This window comes from Haliotis rufescens, unplaced genomic scaffold (genome assembly GCF_023055435.1).
Source record: "Haliotis rufescens isolate VD_foot unplaced genomic scaffold, xgHalRufe1.0.p SCAF_9, whole genome shotgun sequence".
Taxonomy (NCBI): Eukaryota; Metazoa; Mollusca; class Gastropoda; order Lepetellida; family Haliotidae; genus Haliotis; species Haliotis rufescens.
In genome coordinates, this window is record NW_025964383.1 from 7,609,627 (window position 1) to 7,636,938 (window position 27,312).

The 27,312-nt window shown below is 43.5% G+C and overlaps 1 protein-coding gene across 2 annotated transcripts in view; it reads right to left on the reverse strand.

Moving 5' to 3' along the window:
* The window catches only part of LOC124124056 (zinc finger B-box domain-containing protein 1-like), a 64,627-nt gene that overhangs the window by 4,458 nt on the left and 32,857 nt on the right, over nucleotides 1-27,312 (reverse strand). For both annotated transcript variants that reach the window (XM_048390720.1, XM_046487173.2), the window contains 14 exons: nucleotides 27,119-27,252; nucleotides 26,747-26,842; nucleotides 24,141-24,196; nucleotides 22,676-22,730; nucleotides 21,399-21,591; nucleotides 19,002-19,190; nucleotides 18,023-18,147; nucleotides 16,606-16,691; nucleotides 14,776-15,129; nucleotides 13,721-13,917; nucleotides 13,324-13,501; nucleotides 7,423-7,841; nucleotides 1,472-1,597; nucleotides 251-374 (listed from right to left, as the gene is read on the reverse strand). In XM_048390720.1, the coding sequence (XP_048246677.1) occupies nucleotides 251-374; nucleotides 1,472-1,597; nucleotides 7,423-7,841; nucleotides 13,324-13,501; nucleotides 13,721-13,917; nucleotides 14,776-15,129; nucleotides 16,606-16,691; nucleotides 18,023-18,147; nucleotides 19,002-19,190; nucleotides 21,399-21,591; nucleotides 22,676-22,730; nucleotides 24,141-24,196; nucleotides 26,747-26,842; nucleotides 27,119-27,252 (2,332 nt within the window). The remainder of the gene's footprint in view (nucleotides 1-250; nucleotides 375-1,471; nucleotides 1,598-7,422; nucleotides 7,842-13,323; nucleotides 13,502-13,720; nucleotides 13,918-14,775; nucleotides 15,130-16,605; nucleotides 16,692-18,022; nucleotides 18,148-19,001; nucleotides 19,191-21,398; nucleotides 21,592-22,675; nucleotides 22,731-24,140; nucleotides 24,197-26,746; nucleotides 26,843-27,118; nucleotides 27,253-27,312) is intronic.

Genomic DNA, 27,312 nt, shown 5'->3' on the forward strand with positions numbered 1-27,312 from the left:
TGCTTACTGTAACAAGAAACCTGTTTCTATGTAATATGCAGTACTGTAAAAGTAACATGATGGCTAACTGGTGAACATCATGTGGATCACATGCCTTCAACATATAGCCACTAGTCTGCTGACATGTCAATATGCTTTCAACATATGTGTTGTCTCTTGAGGTATTAAAATGATGCCAAGCCACAAACTGCAGACAAGTCTAACTGATGCCAGTTTTCTATACACTAACATCTTGTAAAGTGTACACTACCTGAGTTTGACGTTGATGTCAAAGCCCTTATCCATGCTGAGTTTGATGACAGGTGTGGAACTACGTGAACCACTGCTGTCTGACTGTCTTTCTATCATGCTGAGCCGGGACAGCTGGCCGTCGGCTGAAACACATACATTCAATAGTTGAACAGGCATCTCTGATGTGGACAGTGACACATAACACATACATTCAACGGTTAAACAGAATCTCACATTTGGACAGTGGCACACCACACACACTCAACAGATATACAGACATCTCACACGTGGACAGTGGCACACCACACACAAACTCAACAGATATACAGACATCTCACACGTGGACAGTGGCACACCACACACACTCAACAGATATACAGACATCTCACACGTGGACAGTGGCACACCACAAACAGACTCAACAGATGAACACACATCTCACAGGTGGACAGTGGCACACCACAAACAGACTCAACAGATGAACACACATCTCACAGGTGGACAGTGGCACACCACAAACAGACTCATTAGATGAACACACAACTCACACATAGACAGTGGCACCCCCCACACACGACAGATAAACAGACATCTCACAGGTGGACAGTGGCACACCACACAAACTCTCAACAGATGAAGACATCTCACAGGTGGACAGTGGCACACAACACACACACTCAACAGATGAAGACATCTCACAGGTGGACAGTGGCACACCACACACACTCAACAGATGAAGACATCTCACAGGTGGACAGTGGCACACAACACACACACTCAACAGATGAAGACATCTCACAGGTGGACAGTGGCACACAACACACACACTCAACAGATGAAGACATCTCACAGGTGGACAGTGGCACACCACACACACACACTCAACAGATGAAGACATCTCACAGGTGGACAGTGGCACACATAACATAGACTTGGTCTCTGGAATGATCTCAATTTAAAATATTTGACAGTAAAATCTGTATCATGAACAAACAGATTAGATTAATTAGTCATGAAATCATTCTGATATATCAAAGAAAAATAAACTTAAACAGAAGACTGGTATTTTAAGAGGAGATGGTGTCAACAAACATATGTAGTAAACATGTGAGAGCTTGTTAAGAAGTTGTGCAGCCTATACAAAAAATACTACTCAATTTTAATACATTCTGAACAACATAGGATGATCTGGATATTAATATCTGCCTTCATACGCTTGTGTTGAAGTGTTGGTCAGTACCTGTGATTCTGCCCGACTCGGACGCTAACTCCCACTCTAACTGGTTGAGTGTTTCCTCATCATCTTCATCATGGTAGCGGGTAACATTTACATCATCATACTGTGTCAGATCCTCCCCATCCATTACTACAAGCATACAAGACAACAGGTGTACTAAACAAGTATACTCAACATGGGTACTCCATAGCTGGGACGTCATTACCTGACATTTAAATTATGCTTACATATATACCATCTAAAACTAACTGAATGTTCATGCTTGTTTGTAACTGGCTTCCCGTGGGCATGCTGTCGTAGAACACATCTCCAGGGCCCCACACTTGTCATGAGAGACAACCAATCTGAGGCTGTCAGAGTGTGACATTGTGCCTCATGGACCACTGCTTTCAAACACTGGGTTGTCTGTGACATTGTGCCTCATGGGACACTGCTGTCAAGCTCTGGTTTGTCTGTGACATTGTGCCTCATGGACCACTGCTTTCAAGCCCTGGTTTGTCTGTGACATTGTGCCTCATGGGACACTGCTGTCAAGCTCTGGTTTGTCTGTGACATTGTGCCTCATGGACCACTGCTTTCAAGCTCTGGTTTGTCTGTGACATTGTGCCTCATGGACCACTGCTTTTAAGCTCTGGTTTGTCTGTGACATTGTGCCTCATGGACCACTTCTGTGAAGCTCTGGCTTGTCTGTGACACTGTGCCTCATGGAACACTGCTTTCAAGCCCTGGTTTGTCTGTGACATTGTGCCTCATGGACCACTGCTTTCAAGCCCTGGTTTGTCTGTGACATTGTGCCTCATGGGACACTGCTTTCAAGCTCTGGTTTGTCTGTGACATTGTGCCCCATGGATCACTGCTGCCAAGCTGTGGTTTGTCTGTGACATTGTACCTCATGGACCATTGCTTTCAAGCCATGGTTTGTCTGTGACATTGTACCTCATGGATCACTGCTGTCAAGCTCTGGTTTGTCTGTGACATTGTGCCTCATTGAACACTGCTTTCAAGCACTGGTTTGTCTGTGACATTGTGCCTCATGGGACACTGCTGTCAAGCTCTGGTTTGTCTGCTTCGTGCCCCATGGACCACTGCTTTCAAGCCCTGGTTTGTCTGTGACATTGTGCCTCATGGGACACTGCTGTCAAGCTCTGGTTTGTCTGTGACATCCTGCCCCATGGACCACTGCTGCCAAGCTGTGGTTTGTCTGTGACATTGTACCTCATGGACCATTGCTTTCAAGCCCTGGTTTGTCTGTGACATTGTACCTCATGGATCACTGCTGTCAAGCTCTGCTTTGTCTGTGACATTGTGCCTCATGGATCACTGCTGTCAAGCTCTGGCTTGTCTGTGACACTGTGCCTCATTGAACACTGCTTTCAAGCACTGGTTTGTCTGTGACATTGTGCCTCATGGGACACTGCTGTCAAGCTCTGGTTTGTCTGCTTCGTGCCCCATGGACCACTGCTGTCAAGCTCTGGTTTGTCTGTGACATTGTGCCTCATGGGACACTGCTGTCAAGCTCTGGTTTGTCTGCTTCGTGCCCCATGGACCACTGCTGTCAAGCTCTGGTTTGTCTGTGACATTGTACCTCATGGACCGTTGCTTTTAAGCACTGGTTTGTCTGTGACATTGTACCTCATGGACCACTGCTTTCAAGCTCTGGTTTGTCTGTGACATTGTGCCTCATGGACCACTGCAATCAAGCCCTGGTTTGTCTGTGACATTGTGCCTCATGGACCACTGCGGTCAAGCCCTGGTTTGTCTGTGACATTGTGCCTCATGGACTATGCAGAGTTTGACCTTATAGCAATACCTATATTCCAGCTAACAAGTGGTAAATAGTTTATGTTTTATCCAGGCATCAAGTATGATTGTCTGTATCAACGTATTTCATCAATTAATACATTGTTCCAAATCTGCTTTGAGTGTTTTCATTAAGATCACTTTTTAACACAGGAAGGTATGATTACTTACTGTGTACCTTTTATAACTGCCTATTCCTTTAAGTGGGTAATTATATTTCTATTTATGCTAAAGCTAGGAGCTTCTGCCCAGTTTTACTACCTATTCCAGACCTGTCAACCCCTCATCATGACAATGTTGGAGATTTGGCTTCAAAATGGGGGAGATATGCCCCCAAAAGGAGAGCTTTATAAAATAGTGAAGATAAGATAATTTCCACAAACCAAAAATTTTAAAACAATAAATAATGTATAACTTCTTATATGTACAGCTTGCTTAATTTCCGTTTTTCATTTCATTTTCATCCTCCAAGAATAAACCAAGCACAATCTACCCACATCACTTTAATTCAAAGATCATCTCAGATAAACGTAAACAGATATTGAAATTTAACGATCGGTAGCTTGACCAGGTGACATCGTGTTCAATCCAACCAGTTGTCAGGGTTCGTAATAATGCAGGTTTTCTGAGAATTTGGCGCCAATTTTGTTACAAAATATGCCAAAGAAATATCAAGTGCATTTATCCTGACACAACGTGATCGCCCCTAATTTCAATAAGATATATTGTTTATTTCTGTCTACGGTAGTCTGTTGACAGTCCCATTAAGGGGCACTGATCTAACACAATTCCCCGGACTGGTTGTTGCCTTTGTTATTGTTTTTTCCCCCGTGAGTACCCGGATGATACGCAACGCAACTGAGCGTGACCAGAGACTGGGCTACCGTCTGCAAGGACAGCTAAATAAACTTGGAGGCTAGAGGCAATATTTGTTTTACGCATTTTTGAACGCTGATTGGTTAACTGTGATCTATAAAGATTTGGACAAAGGGCGCATGTTAATTAATTTCTTCAGCCTAAACAAACAGACAAAAAGAACGGCTTAGCTTATCGGATGTCGTCATTTGGAAATACCCCAGATGGTTATAGTTTAATCATAAAAAAAAGTATCCATGCAGTGAAAGCATTTTCGGATTTTGGATTGCGTCGATAATATGATTACTACTCCCTTGTTGTCATCCACGTTTTCTGGTATCACCCTAAACTTGTGTATTTGTCATCATGCACATGATGCTCAGTTAATGAATTTATTACAGGTATAATTACTTGTAGCACCACTCAGATTACCTGACAAAGGTTCCCATTTGGCATTTATGGTGTCTGGGGTAATTATTCAATCTAAATCCAGGTTTGAAGTGAGGTGAAATGTGTGTTATGTAATATGCACGTGGCAGCCCAGCAAGAGGTGAATGATCAGTTGATTTACTTTTTTTGTAAATCAACGGATCGTTCCTAGTCATCAAAGGATTAACAGAAAATACGTTGATTGATTAATCACTGTTATCTTGCACAGTGGATATGTCAAAAGTGAGTGTTTACATGTCTAGGTTTACTAAAACAAAGCGAATACACTCATATCATGGCGTGAAGTGCCGATGTAAAAACAACATACTTTGTTCAAAGGGTTAACTGATAATACGTTGATTGACTGCTCATTGTTACCTATCACTCAATGGATTTTTTAGGAACCGTGGACGTTGTGAAAATAGGTGTCAAGTGGGCTTTCTCAACCGACCCTTGAGATTTGACACCTATGTGAAACACCTGAAACAATCTAAGTGATCAGTTGAGAAACGAACACGGGTTATATCCCGAAACGATATATATCTTTTAAAATATTTGATTATTACAGAGACACATGACATCGAATAAGTTTCTTTGTACAGCTGCAGACGAGTGGGATATTGTTCCTTTGTGTAGATATTCACAGATACATTACTCGAACAAGGAAGCTGCCTAAAATTTATACACATAAAACTGGTAGGTTGTAATTATGGTATTTGCATTTTGTTTTCCTTCATTTGCTGAAGCATTGAACCGATTCGTTCTTGTTCCTCTATGTCTTGGTTGGGAAATTCTTCAATGCGCAATAGACGTTGTTTTCACAAGTCTTTTCCTTTGTAAGCGTGTATATATTACCGTCAATTTGTAAAATGTGATTCTCTCAGGCAATTTATAAAATGTGTAAATAATTCAGTCATTTTGACTGAAAAATCTGTCCAGATTGATTACAATTGATTAAGATGATCAAAAGGGCCTAAAAACATCACAACAGATTATTATGTAGGATTAGAAGCCAAACAACATAGAATGTACTTTTCAACGTAACATTTTCACTCCTTGGTGATGAAATTAAACATCAAAATGTTTGGAATTCGTTATCATAATAATACAGATGGAAATGGTTTTCAGTCACTTTGTAAAATAACTGAATATTTAGGCGTTTAATAAATTTGAAAATGTTACACATTTTGACAGTAAAAAAATATACACACTATAAAAAAAGCAATGCTCAGGTGAAATATTTACTTTGTGTTGCAAGTCAAAATAGTTTAAACGAAAATCGCAAAATTACCAAGCAAGTGACTTATCAAAACTTTGTCACCATTACCGATGCTACCCACAAAGATACCTACATTTCCTTATTATCTCGAAAACTGGATTTCATTTTGTTGATCAATGTGACCATACGCCCTTATTACTACCCATAAAAGTGACTAATGCGCTTACGAACGGCGCAGAAGAGGTTGCGAACTAGTCTAGATTTCTGCTATACATCCAGGTACTCACTGGGAAAAAACAATAACAAAGGCAACAACCAGTCCCGGGGAATTGCTTTAGATCAGTGCCCCTTTAATTCGTTAGAAATCTTCACGTTATTCCATTCCAAGAAATGTATGCCATATTTGGAAGTACTATTACGTTTTACTACAATTTATGAATAAAATGAGTCTCGTTGTCGTTGTTGACCTTTCTGCCCTTGACATGCCTTAATCTGATTGGTTGACTAGTACTGTTGTATGCAAATTAGATTGCAGATCTGGGATGCTAGCAAACTATTAGCCAATCAAATCGTGTAAAATAATCACAGGATACATTCTTGTGAAATTTGATAAAGTTCTATGTGTTGATATTTCTGTGCAAAGAAGTTACGATGTCAGTCAAAAGGAAATTTATAAGTCTCACTTTAATGTGGAAGCCCACTCTATGTGGAAGCCCGATTGTTTAACACATTTATTTCTACTACTGAATCAACCAATCATGCATAGTGTTGTTTCTGAAGACGGCGCTTGCAGGTTATATTTTGTTTTCATTTAGGAGAGTTTAATGATGTAACTTTGAGGTAAATTGATGTTTTGACAGAGTTTCTTACAAATTTGATAACCAATTCAGTCATGTATAACTGGACCGGCTGTATGTATCTACGTTCATAAATTATGGAGGAATAAACACACTAAGAACACGAAGACAACAGTTCATTTCAGTAAGTGATGAATACTTGGCTGATTATTCATTTAAAGTTCAACCCTTCAGGCACCTGTTAGGACTATCCAAGTTTTCTTTACAATTTACATTGTTAAATCATTCATCATATGAATTCAATTACCAGTTTATTCCCTGACAAAAGCCCATCTCGGTCCCCCTGCGGATGGCCGTGATAGCAGTCGCTAATCCGTGAGCCTACCAGACAGATCCGGACGTAAACTGTAAACTGTTCTTTGTTTTTACTCACAGGATAATGGAGGCGAATTTTTAAAATAATGAAGAATTATGTTTTGCGGGAGAAATAGTCCATCATATGGGAGACTGGGTGATTTCATCAAATTGCGAGAGGGTTGACAGGTCTGCTTATTCTAGCTGATGTTCCCAAAGCCAATACTTGCATGTATCAACAGAATGTGCTGACAATGAGGAATCAGAGAGATTAAGTTATATAATTAGACTTCAGGGTAAAAAAACACAAAAGATATCATGATTGAATTTTAAGAAAGTAAAATAAAAAATCGCTTTAAAAAGGAAATGAGATGATGAGTACATCTATAAAACAAAAACACACACCAAAAAGCAATAGGTCTGCCCATAATATGTCAGATCTGATTAGTGCTGAATTAGTGTTAGGTTCTGGCAAGGTTCCTATAAGCTGTGACACTCACCGACAGCTTGAGATATCCGACCAGATTCCTCTAGTTGTGACTGCGGACGGGAAACTGATTCTTCTAGTTGTGACTGCGGACGGGAAACTGATTCTTCTAGTTGTGACTGCGGACGGGAAATTGATTCCTCTAGCTGTGAGTGGTGAGTGGGACCTGATGCTTGGATAGTGCTGGAGGAGGCCCTGCTGGACAAAACACTCTTCTTTCCACGCCTTGATTCCGACCTTGATTCCGACCTTGTTTCTGACCTTGTTTCCAAACTTGATTCAATTCCAGACACACTCCGTCCTTCTGACTGAAACTCTGACTGTGCCTGCTTTTCAGATCTGGATTTTGCAGGTCGACTTGACCACTGGTCAGATGCTTTCCTTGACTGGCTACGCCTTGGACTAGATACACTCCTTATAGGTGTGGTGGACCTAAATGTGGTGACAAAGTGACTGTTTGTTTCATGGTCACATAATCCTTCAGTGACACCTGCACTAACAATAAGCCACTGCTAAGTCGTAAATACAGTAATGGACACACTACCAACTGCTTAATACTAAGGAGCTTATTTCTTCATGCTTATGTCATAACTAAATTACCTTGGGAAGTTGCCAAAGGTTATTGTACACTACTCAGCACTTTCTGGTCAAATGCTCCTGTCTTGCAGATACATGACATACATAAGTTCTACTTAGAAAACTAGTAAAATCCTAGATATTTTTATATTTGTATACTTATCCTGCATTACTCCTTAATGCATATTACTTGCTTCTTGACAGAGAAAAGAGCTGTGTGAGAGGTCTTTGCTTGAAGAAGCTGTTCCAACAAACTGAGAGGACAACCCTATCACGCAGCTCCCACGTGACCAAAGGAAGTGACGTCACTGATCCTCACATTACTCTGAAGTCTGAAACATCGGAAGGCATCGTGGGGAGGTAGATCTGCGATGGTTGGTACCATTTAGACGCAGTAATGCAGGATAAGTATCATATATAAAAAATATCTAGGATTTTACTTGATTTTTTACTTATCCTGCATTTCTCCTAAATGCATCTTTATCAGACAGAATCGGTGGAGGGCATACCTTCAGATGTGGGCTTTCATCTTTTATTTCCAGACTCAGTTCCCTAGCCAGTCTTTGGCTATGTGGTTGGCATCGGGTGACCACTCCATGTACGGGAAACCTCCAACTCCCTCAGCCCGTCCTCGGCTGTGTGTTCGGCGTCAGGTGACCACTCCATGTATGGTAAAAACTCCGTTTCCCCCAGCCCGTCTTCGGCTGTATGGTCGGCCTGGATGACCATTACATGGAAGGGAAGAGGCAGGTATGCATTGTGTCCTGGTACTACGCAGCCTGACAGTAACTCTCAGTTAGGTCGAGACTGGAGCACCGAGCTGTATGCAAGTGGGGCATGAACCTTCTAGTCCAGGGCATATGCCAGGGTAGGTCGAAAGGCTGGCTCTGGACTTAGTGGTGACCTCGCCAGAGGGCGATCGTGTTGCGGCTGACTTCTGGCCGCGAGGTTGCAGGTACCGGTACAAAGAGGCATCATCATTGTCTACAGCGTTCCTTGGATCGTCTGATGTAGCAATGGAGCGCTCTAACCGGACATAGGCGGAGCTCTTGTTCGTCTTCCGCGCCCACAATCAATGATGGGGGGAAGAGGAACGATCTATTGGGCTGTCCTGGGAGCTGATTCTTTGCAATGAAGTCCCAGCACAGGCCTAGATGCACAGCTCCCTGTGCTCCAAGCTCAAAGCAGACCTGTGTGACGTTCAAGGAGTGAAGCTCACTGACACGGGCTGCTGTGGAGCGCCAATTGGAAGACCCGTCTTTTTCGTCAGATTATAGAATGACGCTGTTTCAAGTGGCTCGAAAGGCGCGTCTCTCAGTGACGTGAGAATGACGTTCAAGTCCCAAGCTTGGGGACGGAATTTCGCCTTTTGGTCTTCCAGTCTGAAAGAGCAGAGCAGAGCCTGGAGTTCCGGGATTTTCGTCATGCGCCGATCCTTCGTAACTGCCAGGACGGAGTTGAGCGCCACAAGGTAGGTGATGATGGTACTGCCCTTGAGCTTATGCTTGTGGTGCAGATGGAGCATGAACCCGGCCAAGAATTGAGGCGATGCAGAAGTGGGGTCCTGTTCTTTGTCCTGCAAAAGCTCTTAAAGGATTGCCACTTATCATCATAGAGGCTCCTGGTGGTTGGGCGATGTGCCATAGTAATGGCCCTAGCCGCTCTGGCCCTTGGCATTCATTGCTTTCTGTAAATGGACCAGACGTGAAGACACAGCTTGTCTGGTCCTGGGTGTGGCTGCCTGCTGTGAGGGTGGATCAGCAGATTTGGCCAATCTGGTAGTGGCAGTGGGTTGGCGTCGGACAGCTCTCCGAGGTCGACGAACCAAGCGCTAGCTGGCCACCAGGGTACAACCAAAGTCAGATCAAGCTTCTGCATCAATCTGATCTTCTGGACGACTTTGGGGAGGAGTACAGGTGGCGGAAAAGCGTACGCTTTTACTCCTTCCCAGGGGATGCTGAAAGCGTCAACTGCCCAAGCCAGGGAACATCTGAACTGGACGCAGTTGGAGCCTTCCTCTGTAGGTCAAGTCCTGTACTGAGGTTAGGAGGCCCAGGAGACTTGACACTGGTGCAGAGTTCTTGGTAGGTGGAGCGCCGGAGTCAGGTGCGCCTGCATGCACTCCCACCGGTCTCTGGGTACAGAGGAGGTTGAGGTGCGTCTGGAAGAGGCCCCCGATGAACTGGAGGTGTCCACTCTGACTTCCTGTGGTTGATCTTCTACCCCAGCTGGTACAGGAGCCGGAGGGTGAAGTCCCTGTGGCGGAGTAGAGTGGCCGTGTCCCAAAGGTTCATCTATGTACGCCTCAAACTAAATATCCACAGGGTCGAAAAAATTCCAAATGCGAGAACCGCCCATTTATAATGGATTCCCATGAAGATGAAGCGGAGGAATTTCTGGTGGTCGGGATATATTGGGACATGTAGATATCCAGGCTGATGAGCACATCCTGCACCTGGATCCTGGATCGCAGTAGCCTGTGTGTGGTCATCCTGAAATAAGGTAGACGCAGCAGGTAGCACTTGTTAAAAGCGGCGAGGTTGTGGATCATCCTGTGTTTGTCCGAGTTCCTCTTGGGGACCAGGAAGACAGGTGAATAGAAGCCCTGTGTTATGGCTGGGGCGTGTACAACCTCTATGGCTTTCTTGTCTAGCAGCGCCGCGATGTTCCGGCTCAGTAGCTGCTGTTGAGTAGGGGGTATGTGTCCACTATGGGGGACGACGTGAGTGGTGGGTCGTCTATAAGCGTCAGCTTGTACCCGTGTCGGATAATGTTGGTGACATATGGGTCCCCCAGGATCTCCCAATTCTGCCTACTGGGGTGTCGACAACTTGGACAGCTGGGGGTGGGAGGTCCCAGTCGTGCCTGTCTGGCGATTCCTTTGTGTTCCCTGCGGTCAGTGTTATCTCCCTTGGGGTGGCTGCAGTGGGACTGGTATGCACCCGAGGACTTTCCTTTCCCCTGGCCGCTGCCTCGAAAGGTTGAGATGGAGCCCCGCCCCCGAGACTGGAGGGCGTTGCGTCGTGGCTGGTAGGAGCCAGACTGGGACACCTTAGCAAAGGCTGGCTGGCCAGGACCTTGAGAGCCGTCTTATCACAGGCGAAGGCTGAGACCTGGGAGCGTGTCTTGGATATCTGTCCATTAAAGAGGTCAGAGCTGGACCAAGGTTGACGAAAAAGGTCTCTTTTAAACTCTGGGTCCCAGTTCGACAAGGCAAGGTACCCAAGGTGTCTGGTGGTAGTGAGCTCGATCAGAGGGGCGCGCATATGAGAGCGCATCTGTTCCACTTGTTGTTGGAGGTAGGAAACAACCGTTGTTAGATGGTCAATCCTATGAGGGTTATCCTCCGATAAGTCCTTTAGTACTTAGCTCTGGAGGAAGACGCCATCAGTGAGAGAGGTTTGAGCATGTGGTGAATCTCGGTTTCCACATAGTTTGCTGTTGGAAACTCGGACTGAGGTGGAGCGGTTCGATCCTGTCATTCGGTGCATGTCCTCATCTAGGGTATGAGAGTGGACTGGGAAGTCATCTCGTCTATAGCGAGGGGGCCTGAAGGACAGCGTCAAGACAGTTTACTGAAGTCCTCGTCCAAGGCTGAGATCATGTCTCTGATCAGTGGGTCAGAAGGGATCAAGGTGGTCTCCGCACGAATGGCTGTCTTGCTATTGACCTCTATGCCGGGCGAGGGAGCGATTGCCTCCAATCTGTCTGCCAGCCAGTCTGTGACTTGATCTAAACCCAGGTGGGACTCGCCATCCATGGGGGTGAACCAGGGAGTGGCTCCAAGATCTATGACCCTGATGATAAGATCTGCTGTCACTCCAACATGAAGACATACTTGGGGAAGCCGAGTCCGTGGAGTGACGAGAGTGCCGAGGCGGAGGCAGAGGCGCGGGTGTCTGTACAGGCGCTGTAGGATATATAGGCGTCGTCTGAAAGGGTGCTTGAAGAGGTGTCTGCGGAGGCGCTATAGGAGGTGCTAGTAGAACTGTCTGTAAAGGCACTGGCGTCGATGGCTGTCTGGCCTGAAAGTACTGAATGTACTGAAGGAGAGAGGCGTCTATGCCATAGGCAGGGGCACCTGTTGGAGACCGAGCGTCTGTCCAGAGGATAGTATAGGCGCCATTTGGTAAGTGAGCGCCACGCCGGGCGTCAACGTGGCCACTGCCGCCGTAAGACGCTGTAGTAGTGGTCATCAGAGTGCTCTGGGTGGAGACTACGACCATGGGGTCCGACATCAAGGTAGTAGTTCAGGTCGGGGTGTAGTCATCCGAGATGGCCGATCTTGCTGGGGAATTTTCGGAGAGGTCTGACATCCTTCGCCAGTGTTTCCTGGCCTGCTGTGTTCTGTGTTTCTTAGAAACAAGGAGATACTGACTGAAAGCTGTTGGTGAAAGCAGTATACAGTCTTTACATCGGTGACCCTGGAGGCATTGAGATGTACAATTAAGGCACAGGGGGTGGGGATCCCACGCCGACATATTACGCCGGCACTTTGAGCAGGAGGACATGATATCTGCAACGAAGCAGTGTAAAATCACAATACGTCCCTGCCTGATTATGTATGCTATAATTTGTTTATCCCACTGTGTTGGTTTATGAAACAAATATTACGACAAACGTAAGACAACATACAACAAAAACAAACGATGCTTGCGAGGATACGCCAACAGTGGTGCACCAAGCAAAAGAATATAGAACGCAAGCCAGTTCATTAACTGCTGGCCACGTAAAATATTCAAGATGGCTACTTGAAACAACAAGACACCTGGCATTATGTTTTCTTTTGAGAACACTCCTGTAAGTTGTCTCATAACGTTATGCTACATGTTTATCAAACACAGAATGTACAAAATACAAACTGTAGGCACAACACAGACAAAAAACAATAACTCAAAGCGCAAACACGTGAGGGTTTGAATCAGTTTATGCTACAGCAAAAACAGGTCTTCACTCAACAAGTGACAAGAGTAATGTGAGTATGCGTGATGTCACTTCCTTTGGTCACGTGGGAGCTGCGTGATAGGGTTTGCCTCTCAGCTAGTTGGAACAACTTCTTCGAGCAAAGACCTCTCACACAGCTCTTTTCTCTGTCAAGAACAAACAAGTTACATGCATTAAGGAGTAATGCAGTATAAGTAAAAGATATATTATTGTACCTAAAGATTGTGACAAATATTATGACATAAGATGCAAATTCTGAACAATACTCAAATAGTCTGATCCTCCTCACAGGTAAGTAAAACTGTAAACTCAGAGAGGGACCCGTCATGAATAAAAATAGCCCCAAAGACAAATTGGTCCATTGTGACTCTTGTTATACATAGTTTCAACTGACCTGCTTGGGTTATCTTCCCCTGCTATACTGCTGTAGGAGGTTGTGATTGGCTGGCCTTGTGCCTGGGCACTGTAGGTGTAGGAGATAGTAGTCTCATCGTCAACTGCAACTTGGTCAAGGGGGACGACGTCACCCAGACTGCTGTCTGGTCGCCATGACCTCGGCGCCATCTGGTACACTGCAGGTACGTGAATGTTTGCCCAAGGTCATTAGATGTCATTTAGTATTATACAATTGATATTTTGACATTGTTTGCATACTCATTTTGAAATATGATCATACTGATAGAAGAAACGTCATTAGCAGTCAGATGGGTGATACTTTGACCTGATTCTACTCCTTGTAATGAAACATGAGCATGAAACATGAAAATAGGAATGAATAATATCATACTTACATCTGTTGCTAACTTTCATGACATTTTTTTTGGCCTTATCTGCTGTAGGAGTGAGTGTTCTCTCCTGAGGAGCAGGCTTGACCCCCACCATGAAGAAGTCCTCCAGCATGGGGGCGAACAAGTGGGTGTCCGTCTCCCTCAGGCGACACGCGATGTCATGCAGGGCCAAACTTGGAGTCTTTGTTAACATCCCTTCCCTGCACAAGTCAAAACGCATCATAAAATCTTTTCTCAACATTATTTTATTTTCATGTCAATTACAGTTTTATCTATTAACTCTTTGTTTATAGTTTGTTTAGTTTTATGCATTAAAGTCTCTTGTAATTCTGCAGGGAATGGCTCAACTTTTGTTTTTTCTAAAGAATGTATGTGTATACCAGTTATTCATGTATCAAAAGTTGAGATGAGGCTTTAATAAAATATCTGTCGGTCTGTCTGTCTATCAATATAACTCAAGATGAATTCAAGGCTGTTACTGAGTTTCCACATGCATGCATTTTTGTTGCAAAGTCTAGGAAGATAGTTTTGGTATTGAGTTTATTGTTATCATGGTGATACATGTCGGTTACGGAGAAAGAATGCTCCTATAGTGTTACATCATGATGATTTGATCCTTGAATGTTTTTCAAACCAATGATCAATATGGAAATTTAAAAAAATCCCCCCCCCAAAGTAGAATTGGGCTTAAGAGAGTACAGTATCATACCTAGATGATAATTGTTGGATCCATGAAGATCCGGGGTAGAATAGGTCTTCAGCAACCCATGCTTGCCGTAAAATGCGACTATGCTTGTTGTAAGAGGCAACTAACAGGATCGGGTGGTCAGGCTCACTGACTTGGTTAATGCATGTCATCAATCCAAATTGCGTGGATTGATGCTCATGATGTCAATCACTGGATTGTCTGGTCGAGACTAGATTATTTACAGACTGCCGTCATAGAGCTGGAATATTGCTGAGTGCGGCGTTAAACAACAAATATACAAACAAACAAACAATAAACTGGATAATTGTTGTAAAATTTGAACCTTAAAATTAAACTGAGGTAAACCTACCCAAGTGTTGAACCTGCTCTACTGTATGCCCTTGAATTTGCTCGAGACTGTCGGCCAGATTTGGGTCTAACAGACTGGCGAGATTTCCTTGACACTGGCCTGGATTTGGGTCTGTCCAAGCCACTGGCCTCCTCAACATGGGCTACACTAGAGTCACACCGGACCTTCTGCTTTCTCCCGGACTTTCCCCTGGAGTCTGGCACTGTGTGTAGGACTGGCGTGTCACTGTACAAGTCTACCACCACCGTCTCAGACACAGCCCGGTCTGCTGCCTGGCCAGACCTTCTACTGTAAGATTTGGATCTTGGAGTCCTTGAACTGTCTGTTGCTGATCTGCTGCTCTTTGGAGATGTACTGTCAAGGTGCAGGACATTAAATGTTACATCTACTTTTTCTGTCAGTTCCTATACACAAATAAACAGATACATGGTCTGCCGCGCTGTAGAAATGCTGCACCTAGCATTGGCATATAAATCACTGCCTATATACAGTTGAAGTTCAACAGTCAGAACTTTCTGGATTGTGAGACTATGTGGGAACATACCCAACTGTGCATCAAATGGACTTTGCAGTCAGACATTGCAGTGGTTGGATTCTAATGAGGGTGTCATCATTATTTAAATAACAACTTGTTTATTTCTTAAATACAGTAAAGCATTACTAAAGCTAACACATCATTAGTAATACTTGTCAACAAGCCAATGTAGGAACTGGTGTCATACTGTAAAATGTGAAATTAATTTGTCTCCAAAAGAATGCGACCGCTGGCCCCTAGCCAAAATTGCGACTCAATATGAATGCGACATCCCTCCTCTCAAGCATCAGTGGATTTAACAGTGATGTGGAATACATAGTTGTTTGTTTTCAGAGTATGTCAACTTGGTATTTCTGCTATCCAAAATGTCTTATTGTTGATATAAATGTGATGTTTAATAATGCGAGGAAAGACCACTCGCATTTTTCGCATTTAATACACGCTCGCGTTAATATCAAGATTTACAAGTGGACAAGTGGAATTGGTCTACAGACTGTATCATATTCTGCTGAGCCCTCCCCCCATTTCATGATAGATACTTTTCCATGCCCCCTCCCCCTGAATAATATTCATAAGAATTTATGAAAAAAATAATATCAACAAGCATGAAATACTCATATCCCCCGCCAATATGACATGTCCGGTTGTGTGCAATGCATTAGCTCCTGTGAACTATGTTCACTGGGCCTTTTTGTAAATGGCCTAATTGCAGCACTAACAAGTCCAACTTGTTGCAATGGAAAAGCGTAAAAAATAAAAAATTATAAAATTCCTAAATAGCAAAAGGCACCTGTTCAGTATGTGCCTAGTAGACATGCAAAGTTTTGTAAGAAAGCATTTAATGTTTTTTTGAGTTATGCTCCGGAAACGAACAGCACCCTTATAGAACCTAAGTCCAACTTGTTGCCATGGAAACGTAAATAATAAAAATTTAGAAATCTCCTAAATAGCAAAAGGCACCAGTTCAGCATGAGTCTGATAGACATGCAAAGTTTCATAGAGAAATATTTAACGTTTTCTGAGTTATGCTCCCGAAACGATTTCGTGACGCACACACGCACTCACACACGGACGGAACCCATTTCTATATCCCCCGCCAACTTCGTTGGGGCGGGGGATAAAAACTAGAGAACTGCGTCATTTTATCATACCCCTATATAGTTGTGTCCTTTTTTCATGACCACACACGCCTCTCAAGCACCCCCACACCCCTCCCACCCTATAATAAATACCCAGTCCCTTATGATACAAGTTTGCTGCTCCAGCAAGTATGTGGGTGCAGGGTATGAGTGTACCTGTAGCTCTGCACCTGCCAGGCCTCGAAGCTGCCGACCTCTTGCACCTGGTACCTGTCTGTGTGCTCCAGGTGTCGCATCCGGGGCTGCAACAACATCACTGACTATGAGGGCACACACATTAGGAACAGCATCCAGTATTACTGTCAGCTACTGAAGATGCTCAGTGTTGTAGCAGGAAGCAACAAATTGAGCATTTTCTTCCTTCTGAATTACATTATTAAGGCCCAAGAATGAATGTTTTTCGTACTGTACAATTTCAAAAAATACCTCAAGATTGGCAAATGTTAACAGGTTATACACTGATCAGGTCGGGTTAGGTGAAAAGGGGTTTAACATTGTTTCTGATATCATTTCACTTATACTGTTTCTGTGGCTGCTTGTACTATTCCAGACTTTATAGTGCTAGACCACTGAGATATCATGCAGCAGTTTAACATGGAACCCCCACTCAGACACAGTATGCTGACTTCAACTGTGGCCAGGGTATCAAACCACCGACCTGTTGCTCTCCAGGCATACACTCTGTTCACTGATATAAACTGATGTAATACCCATGGATTGACATGAATCATGAGTTTAAGAGTCTGGACCTATGGTTATTTGTTTTCCTACCTGGGTATCATCTATGTTTGACACATCACGTCGGAGGTGGACGCTGACATAGTTCTATTTACACAATACATAGATCATCACAAACCACTACTTAAAAAATGAAATAAACCAATTGTATTTCAGAGTTCCTATGCCAGTCTGTTGTCCTAATACATGTATTGGTGGTGTTATACTGAACATCTATCCGTCATGTTTGTTTGATGCTACTACTAAAGCTGCACGTGACAGCATCACTATTTGAAAAATAGGGCGATAAAGCTAAAAAAAGCAGAAAAGATTACCCTGCTTGCATTTGTATGGTTTAATGTGATTAAACCTTGAAATTGAATATCAAAGCAATGCAGGAACGTAATAAATTGGACATCAACATAAAAAAGAATACTCAAAAATAGACGTTCCATAAAGGCTAACGGCAACCTCATCAGTGACATTGGTCGGAGCCTTGTTTTACGGAACACGTTGTATTCTGTAGCTACTTTGGAAATGAAACAATACACTTACATACAAAAACATTTTATTCCAACCTGTTATTTTAGCAAGGTGTCAAAATTGGCGTCTGATAAACTTAGAAACCGTTAGGGCCTACTAAGGAATGGACTTGTGCACATCCTTTACCAAAATGGCGGAAGGTGTCCGGTATACTGCATTCTTGCCTGGTAGTGTTTACATAGTTACATTGATGTCCCTCATATAGGTTAAAGTTCAATGGAAAGTGACTTCAAACTTGTGCCTGACAATGATATGATACGATACTGTTCCCACGAAGACATCAACATGCTGTTTCCTCATCACAATGACTCACCGGTGTGTCCTGTAGCTCGACAATTGACAGACTAGAGTCAGGTCGAGATGCCTGAGACTTGTCGCTGCAGGTGTTGGCCACGGAGGCCTGGTATAAGGCAGTGAAACTCACTCGGTTCTCATCATCTACAAAATGTTACATCATAAACTAAACTTTGACTTAAGGCATTGTTAGGTAGGTGAAGAGGCAAGCAGTAGCCCTTAAATGTCTTTGTCATGATCATAAATAATAAACAATTGTTGTCAATAAAAGTTACATGTTTTCATAAACATTTAAAATACTTTTCTTACATAAGACATAAGACAAATTAAGACAGGTTTGACAACATAAGCTAAAAAAAAGGCACATCACTTTTCATCCTGTGGCCAGTGCTGTTTGGGGGCAATAAAAAAACATAGTTTATATTAATACTTTGTTTACATGCTTGTTCTTTTGTACTCTTTTGTACCACCGCCGGTGGTTTGGAGAATAATAAACTGAAACTGAAACTGTAAATCACCTTCCTAACAATGATGAATACAGTGTCTTTCCCACCAAATTAAAATCTTTCCCACTAAAATCTTTTTTGCCCTGTAGGTACCTTACTTATTGAGCATAGTGGCATTGGCTTCAGGGCTGGTGCCGGTAATAATGACTACAGTGTACAGTGTAAAGTGGCACTTTCAAATGACAGCTTAAAATCTTTCAAAACATTCACAATTCAAAGCCATGTTAAAAAGTCTGAAGGTGATTGGGAATAAAATCTCCTTTCACTTTGACGAAAGTGCTCAATCTATTGTCAGTGTTACTGGTTAACATTAACTAAGTATGTTTCAATGATTGAATACAGCCTATGTCATATATCACATTGTGACACTGTGTGGCTCCTATGTGGTTTATTACATAGCTAATGGTCTACCAGTGGCCAAGGCATCTTCCTTGAGTACCCTGAAGTAGCGACACGGGCAGGTGCACTCACACCGAGGGCCCTCCCTTGTACCTGGGCTATATCTGCTGCGTGGAGAGGGGTAGTCGTCCTCCAGTCTCGGTGTCCCCAGATCCCCAGGGTCAGTGCGGCGATGTTTCTTCATGAGCAGGCGGTCAGCGTAGCTGATGGTGTTGGTGAACGTTATCTGTGGTGAGTCTGGTTTGCTGGTCATTGTTGTTGCCGTGTGCACATCAGCAGCAGCTGTAGACATAGACCACAGTGCACCATATTAACAGGAGCTACACATAGATACCCAGACCCCACCATATTAACAGGAGCTACACATAGATACCCAGACCCCACCATATTAACAGGAGCTACACATAGATACCCAGACCCCACCATATTAACAGGAGCTACACATAGATACCCAGACCCCACCATATTAACAGGAGCTACACATAGATACACAGAGCACTCAATATTAACAGGAGCTACACATAAACTCTAAGAACACACCATATTAACAGGAGCTACACATAGATACACAGAGCACTCAATATTAACAGGAGCTACACATAAACTCTAAGAACACACCATATTAACAGGAGCTACACTAATAGACTAATAGACTCTCAGAACACACCATATTAACAGGAGCTACACACAGACACGCCTAATATTAACAGGAGCTACACACAGACACACAGAACACTCCATATTAACAGGAGCTACCCTTATAGACTCTAAGAACACACCATATTAACAGGAGCTACCCTTATAGACTCTCAGAACACACCATATTAACAGGAGCTACACACAGACACGCACCATATTAACAGGAGCTACACAAAGACATGCACCATATTAACAGGAGCTACACACAGACACGTACCATATCAACATAAGCTACACATATAGACCCCCAGAACACACCATATTAACAGGAGCTACACTAATAGACTCTCAGAACACACCATATTTACAGGAGCTACACTCATAGACTCTCAGAATGCGCCATATTAACAGGAGTTACACATAGATACACAGAGCACTCCATATCAACAGGAGTTACACAAAGACATGCACCATATTAACAGGAGCTACACACAGACACGTACTATATTAAGAGGAGCTACACATATAGACTCTCAGAACACACAATATTAACAGGAGCTACACTAATAGACTCTCAGAACACACCATATTTACAGGAGCTACACAGAGACACGCACCATATTACCAGGAGCTGCACTAATAGACTCTCAGAACACACCATATTAAAAGGAGCTACACATAGACATGCACATTATTAACTGGAGCTGCACTAATAGACTCTCAGAACACACCATATTAAAAGGAACTGCACTAATAGACTCTCAGAACATACCATATTAATAGGAGCTGCAGTAAAAGACTCTCAGAACATACCATATTAATAGGAGCTGCAGTAATAGACTCTCAGAACACACAAGATTAACAGACGCTGCACTAATAGACTCTCAGAACACACCATATTAACAGGAGCTGCACTAATAGACTCTCAGAACACACCATATTAACAGGAGCTGCAGTAATAGACTCTCAGAGCACTCCATATTATCAGGAGCTGCACTGATAGACTCTCAGAACACACCATATTAACAGGAGCTGCGCTGATAGACTCTCAGAACGCACCATATTAACAGGAGCTACACATAGACATGCACCATATTTACAGGAGCTGCACTAATAGACTCTCAGAACACACCATATTATCAGGAGCTGCACTGATAGACTCTCAGAACACACCATATTAACAGGAGCTGCACTAATAGACTCTCAGAACACACCATATTAACAGGAGCTGCAGTAATAGACTCTCAGAGCACTCCATATTATCAGGAGCTGCACTGATAGACTCTCAGAACACACCATTATTAACAGGAGCTGCGCTGATAGACTCTCAGAACATACCATATTAACAGGAGCTGCGCTGATAGACTCTCAGAACATACCATATTAACAGGAGCTGCGCTGATAGACTCTCAGAGCACTCCATATTATCAGGAGCTGCACTGATAGACTCTCAGAACACACCATATTAACAGGAGCTGCGCTGATAGACTCTCAGAACACACCATATTAACAGGAGCTGCAGTAATCGACTCTCAGAACACACCATATTAATAGGAGCTGCACTAATAGACTCTCAGAACACTGCATATTAACAGGAGCTACACAATTAGACTCCCAGAACATACCATATTAACAGGAGCTGCACTAATAGACTCTCAGAACACACCATATTAACAGGAGCTGCAGTAATAGACTCTCAGAGCACTCCATATTATCAGGAACTGCACTAATAGACTCTCAGAACACACCATATAAACAGGAGCTACACAATTAGACTCTCAAAACACTGGAGCTCCACTATCAGCAGCTATAGACTGACAGAGTCTTTCAGAACACTCATCACCACCTTACCTTTGGTTTTCCGGGGAGAGACGGACATGCGAGGTGAGACGGTCGGTGAGGGGATGTCATCACCCTGCCTCCATGCCAGTAGAGCAGCTTGGAAGGAGGCAGCACTCTCGGTTTCGTTGTACTGACCAGTCAACAAGTCCCCCGCCAACTCGTATGAACCACTTGCACCCTCTGGGCCATTTCTCTCTGATTCCTATCAACAAAGTACATCATTCTCACACATTAACAAGTTCTCTGCATTTAGAAGTCCCAATTTTACGATTCTGTGAATGCCGGAAGATTTGCAGAAAATTTGCCATTTTTGATCAGTCAACAGACTAATGTACAATACTTTCAAGCTTTTCTATCAAATTTTGCACTCGAATGATTCTCCAAGATTTAAATATGAATCCTACAATAAAACCAAATTTGAAACAAATAATCCTTTTTTTAAAAATGTTTTTGTGGTAGTATGACTTCATAACTATGTTTACATCTAATCATAATGGAAGAGATTAAATTAATTTTTTTTAAACAAAATCAGTTTGTATTTATTCTATAGGGGGAAATGGACTCCTGTTTCTACCACAAATATTACCGCAGATGTCACTGCAGAATTTGTCTGGGACTGATCCAGCCATGTATACATACATGTGAGTGAGTGAGTGAGTGAGTATGGTTTTACGCCGCTTTTAGCAATATTCCAGCAATATCATGGCGGGGGACACCAGAAATGGGCTTCACACATTGTACCCATGTCGGGAATTGAACCCGGGTCTTCGGCGTGACGAGCTAACGCTTTAACCACTAGGCTACCCGACCGCCCCTATACATACATGTAGTGAATCTGATGGCAGATGAGGTGTTTTTCTACATATATCTTACATGTCCCAAATGTCTTGTAAATATACCTTTCATGAACATAGTCCTGACTATAATTCACCATCAAGTGTCAACTGCTTTAGTAGTGTGGCACATTTGAACTATTGATATTTTACACAGTCAGCAGTATTCCATCTATTTCACAGGAACCTCTAAATAATCAAATCTGGACCTGTCATTCCAGTGGTTGGTAAAACTATATGTGTGTGTTTGTGTGATTGTCTACAACATACTACCTTTGGCATTTGGTTTTTCAAAAGGAGGACAACACCCACCAAAAGATCCGTCTATGCCACCCTCTTTTTAATCAGCTCTTGCAACAAGCATGGGGAAGTGAGAACCTATTCTCATCTGGATTGCATGGAATGTATGACTTGGTATGGAGCCTTGTTTGTTGACTGTAGCCCTCAACGTACCTGGAACCTGATGGTGCTGGATACTGCGCCTACTGCCGGGGACGGCTTCATCTCTCTACAACATCACAGAAGGATCATCATGTGATCCAAACAAAGGGCATGACTTGGGACAATAGTGACACTTCCACAAGCTATATCTGCATTTACCCTTCAAACTGTTTGTGAAGGCAGAACTACAGCATTGCGGATTTTGTTTCATAGAGCAAACACTGGTGTCAGTACGCCCATTCACCAAAACAATCTTATTCTCACGACAGTACAGCTATAAGTACTTTGTGGAAAGGGAATCTTAGTGCTACATTGTGACTATCATGCCTAAACATAAACATACATTATCCTGACTTTACACCAGAGCTAATGTTTCAACAAGGCCCAAGTAAGTGTGTACAAACTGATGGACACCGAGACTGTGCACAGTTACAGTGAGGGGGTATTGGGTCTGAGACTAGGCTACTCAGGGCTAGATTTAAGGAACTTGATAGAACTTGCACCAGTTGCATGTTCACATGAAAACCAAGTTGCACCAGAAAAAACCAGGTTCCACCCTGGTCCCATAAATATATCAAAATTGAAACATAGGCTGGTCTGCTGTTGCCAGTGTCACATAAGTTAAAGCGTAACAGGAACATGTGCAGATGTTCTTGAACTCCTCACAGTTTGAAGATGTCAAGCTAGGGGTTTCACGATAAATTGAAATATTGATATATTGCTATTGGTAAGCACTTAAAGTCAATAAATCGATTGTTAAACCAGTTTCCGATCAATAGTATCGATTTCAGTTAGGTATATCGATAGTTTCGATTGTTTTACAGTTTCAATAAAATACATGCAATGCTGTTAAAATTTGTTTTTCTTTTGATCATGAGTGGTAGTAATTTGCACATGGTAATGTGGAAGTTTCTTTTTCTTAACTTATTAGAGTAAAGAAAAAACAAATCAGTCATATCTCAATCTTTACTTTTTATTTGTTGTTATGGTTATCACATTCAAAGGAAACTTCAGTTCCAAGGTTTAGTTCAACTCTAAAATCCATCTAAAATGATACACTGAAAACTATCGATATTTATTACAATAGCTGCTTGCAATATCAATAGTTATCGCAATAGTTTCTTTCGATATCAATAGTTATCGCAATAGTGATTTCCAGACCAATAGTCACCCCTATGTCAAGCCAAGAAAGCATGACAAATTAACTGAACACAGGGATTTGTGACGTAGTATGGTAAAAAAACCTTTATAGGTAATGAGTGTGTTCATAGGTGGACTTTGGGAGTGGACAAGTAAGGGTTAGTACAAGTAAGGGTTTTTGTACATGCACTTTGTGCATGTAGGCATTCATATTATGTTGCATTTTTCAATAATAGGTTGCACTGGTGCATGTTTTATATAGCTAAATCGAGCCCTGCTACTGTGAGTTCATTTATTTAGAACTATTTTCTGTGAGATTGCGTTATTGTTTCCTTACCTGTGTGAGGGTGGGGGCATGGGGCGGGGAGACATACACTGCCGGGGACCGGATGCCTGCAAGTAAAGACAAATGGGATCAACTCAAACACAAGCAACTGAGCTGATGTCCCGGCAGTTGTTATGCTGGTAGCACAAGCAACATTCAACATCATCTGGGCACAATGTACAATCAGCCATCTTCAGTGGCTGGTGGCTGGTAGCACAAGCAACATTCAACATCATCAGGGCACAATGTACAATCAGTCAGCTTCAGTGGCTGGTAGCACAAGCAACATTCAACATCATCTGGGCACGATGTACAATCAGTCAGCTTCAGTGGCTGCTAGCACAAGCAACGTTCAAAATCATCAGGGCACGATGTACAATCAGTCAGCTTCAGTGGCTGGTAGCACAAGCAACGTTCAAAATCATCTGGGCACGATGTACAATCAGTCAGCTTCAGTGGCTGGTAGCACAAGCAACATTCAACATCATCAGGGCACGATGTACAATCAGTCGGTTTCAGTGGCTGGTAGCACAAGCAACATTCAACATCACCTGGGCACGATGTACAATCAGCCAACTTCAGTGGCTGGTAGCACAAGCAACATTCAACATCATCTGGGCACGATGTACAATCAGCCATCTTCAGTGGCTGGTGGCTGGTAGCACAAGCAACATTCAACATCATCAGGGCACGATGTACAATCAGCAATCTTCAGTGGCTGGTGGCTGGTAGCACAAGCAACGTTCAAAATCATCTGGGCACGATGTACAATCAGTCAGCTTCAGTGGCTGGTAGCACAAGCAACATTCAACATCATCAGGGCACGATGTACAATCAGTCGGTTTCAGTGGCTGGTAGCACAAGCAACGTTCAAAATCATCTGGGCACGATGTACAATCAGTCAGCTTCAGTGGCTGGTAGCACAAGCAATATTCAACATCATCTGGGCACGATGTACAATCAGCCAACTTCAGTGGCTGGTAGCACAAGCAACATTCAACATCATCTGGGCACAATGTACAATCAGCCATCTTCAGTGGCTGGTGGCTGGTAGCACAAGCAACATTCAACATCATCTGGGCACGATGTACAATCAGCCAACTTCAGTGGCTGGTAGCACAAGCAACATTCAACATCATCTGGGCACAATGTACAATCAGCCATCTTCAGTGGCTGGTGGCTGGTAGCACAAGCAACATTCAACATCATCTGGGCACGATGTACAATCAGCCATCTTCAGTGGCTGGTGGCTGGTAGCACAAGCAACATTCAACATCATCAGGGCACAATGTACAATCAGTCAGCTTCAGTGGCTGGTAGCACAAGCAACATTCAACATCATCTGGGCACGATGTACAATCAGTCAGCTTCAGTGGCTGGTAGCACAAGCAACGTTCAAAATCATCAGGGCACGATGTACAATCAGTCAGCTTCAGTGGCTGGTAGCACAAGCAACGTTCAAAATCATCAGGGCACGATGTACAATCAGTCAGCTTCAGTGGCTGGTAGCACAAGCAACGTTCAAAATCATCAGGGCACGATGTACAATCAGTCAGCTTCAGTGGCTGGTAGCACAAGCAACAGTCAACATCATCAGGGCACGATGTACAATCAGTCGGTTTCAGTGGCTGGTAGCACAAGCAACATTCAACATCATCTGGGCACGATGTACAATCAGCCAACTTCAGTGGCTGGTAGCACAAGCAACATTCAACATCATCTGGGCACGATGTACAATCAGCCAACTTCAGTGGCTGGTAGCACAAGCAACATTCAACATCATCTGGGCACGATGTACAATCAGCCAGCTTCAGTGGCTGGTAGCACAAGCAACGTTCAAAATCATCAGGGCACAATGTACAATCAGTCAGCTTCAGTGGCTGGTAGCACAAGCAACATTCAACATCATCTGGGCACGATGTACAATCAGCCAGCTTCAGTGGCTGGTAGCACAAGCAACGTTCAAAATCATCAGGGCATTATGTACAATCAGTCAGCTTCAGTGGCTGGTAGCACAAGCAACGTTCAAAATCATCAGGGCACGATGTACAATCAGTCAGCTTCAGTGGCTGGTAGCACAAGCAACAGTCAACATCATCAGGGCACGATGTACAATCAGTCGGTTTCAGTGGCTGGTAGCACAAGCAACATTCAACATCATCTGGGCACGATGTACAATCAGCCAGCTTCAGTGGCTGCCTGGAGGGGCACACTCTCATGTTACCATGGTTTCTCACCTGGAGGGGCACACTCCCAAGTTACAATGGTATCTCACCTGGAGGGGCACACTCTCATGTTACAATGGTATCTCACCTGGAGGGGCACACTCCCATGTTACAAAGGTATCTCACCTGGAGGGGCACACTCCCATGTTACAATGGTATCTCACCTGGAGGGGCACACTCCCATGTTACAAATGGTATCTCACCTGGAGGGGCACACTCTCATGTTACAAAGGTATCTCACCTGGAGGGGCACACTCCCATGTTACAATGGTATCTCACCTGGAGGGGCACACTCCCATGTTACAATGGTATCTCACCTGGAGGGGCACACTCCCATGTTACAATGGTATCTCACCTGGAGGGGCACACTCTCATGTTACAATGGTATCTCACCTGGAGGGGCACACTCCGATGTTTCTTCAGAGCTCCACGGAGGTGAAATGCAGCAAAGCAGCCAGAACAGTAATGCTCTGAACACTGAACACATGTCTGAAACATGAAGCACTACAGTATAAGCAATAATAGCAGGAGCCACAAGCCAGATACAGTAAAAGAATGTCATTAGAATGCTTGTGTGTGATACACTGTCCCTGTCTGCCAGCACCATATAACACGGAGTATGGGAAAACATGACCTGCATCCATCTTCAATGAAGTTGTGGAAAGAAACTAGGGGAACTCATGGATGCATCGACTTACAAATGTCTCTGTCACCATGGAGGGGCACTATCAAGTATACAAGACACCGGGAAGAAATGTAACTGACCAGACAGGCTATTCGGTCCTCACACTGGCCACACTTGGGTCCCTTTGGTCTGTTCTCCTTCCCAGTTCTGGTGTTTTGAGATGTTTTAGCAATGTACTTCATCGTCCCCGGCTCACTGCTGCGACTTGGTACATCTGCAATGTTAACAGTGACGCATGTACTTACATTCACTCCGCATGAGCCATCATAATGTT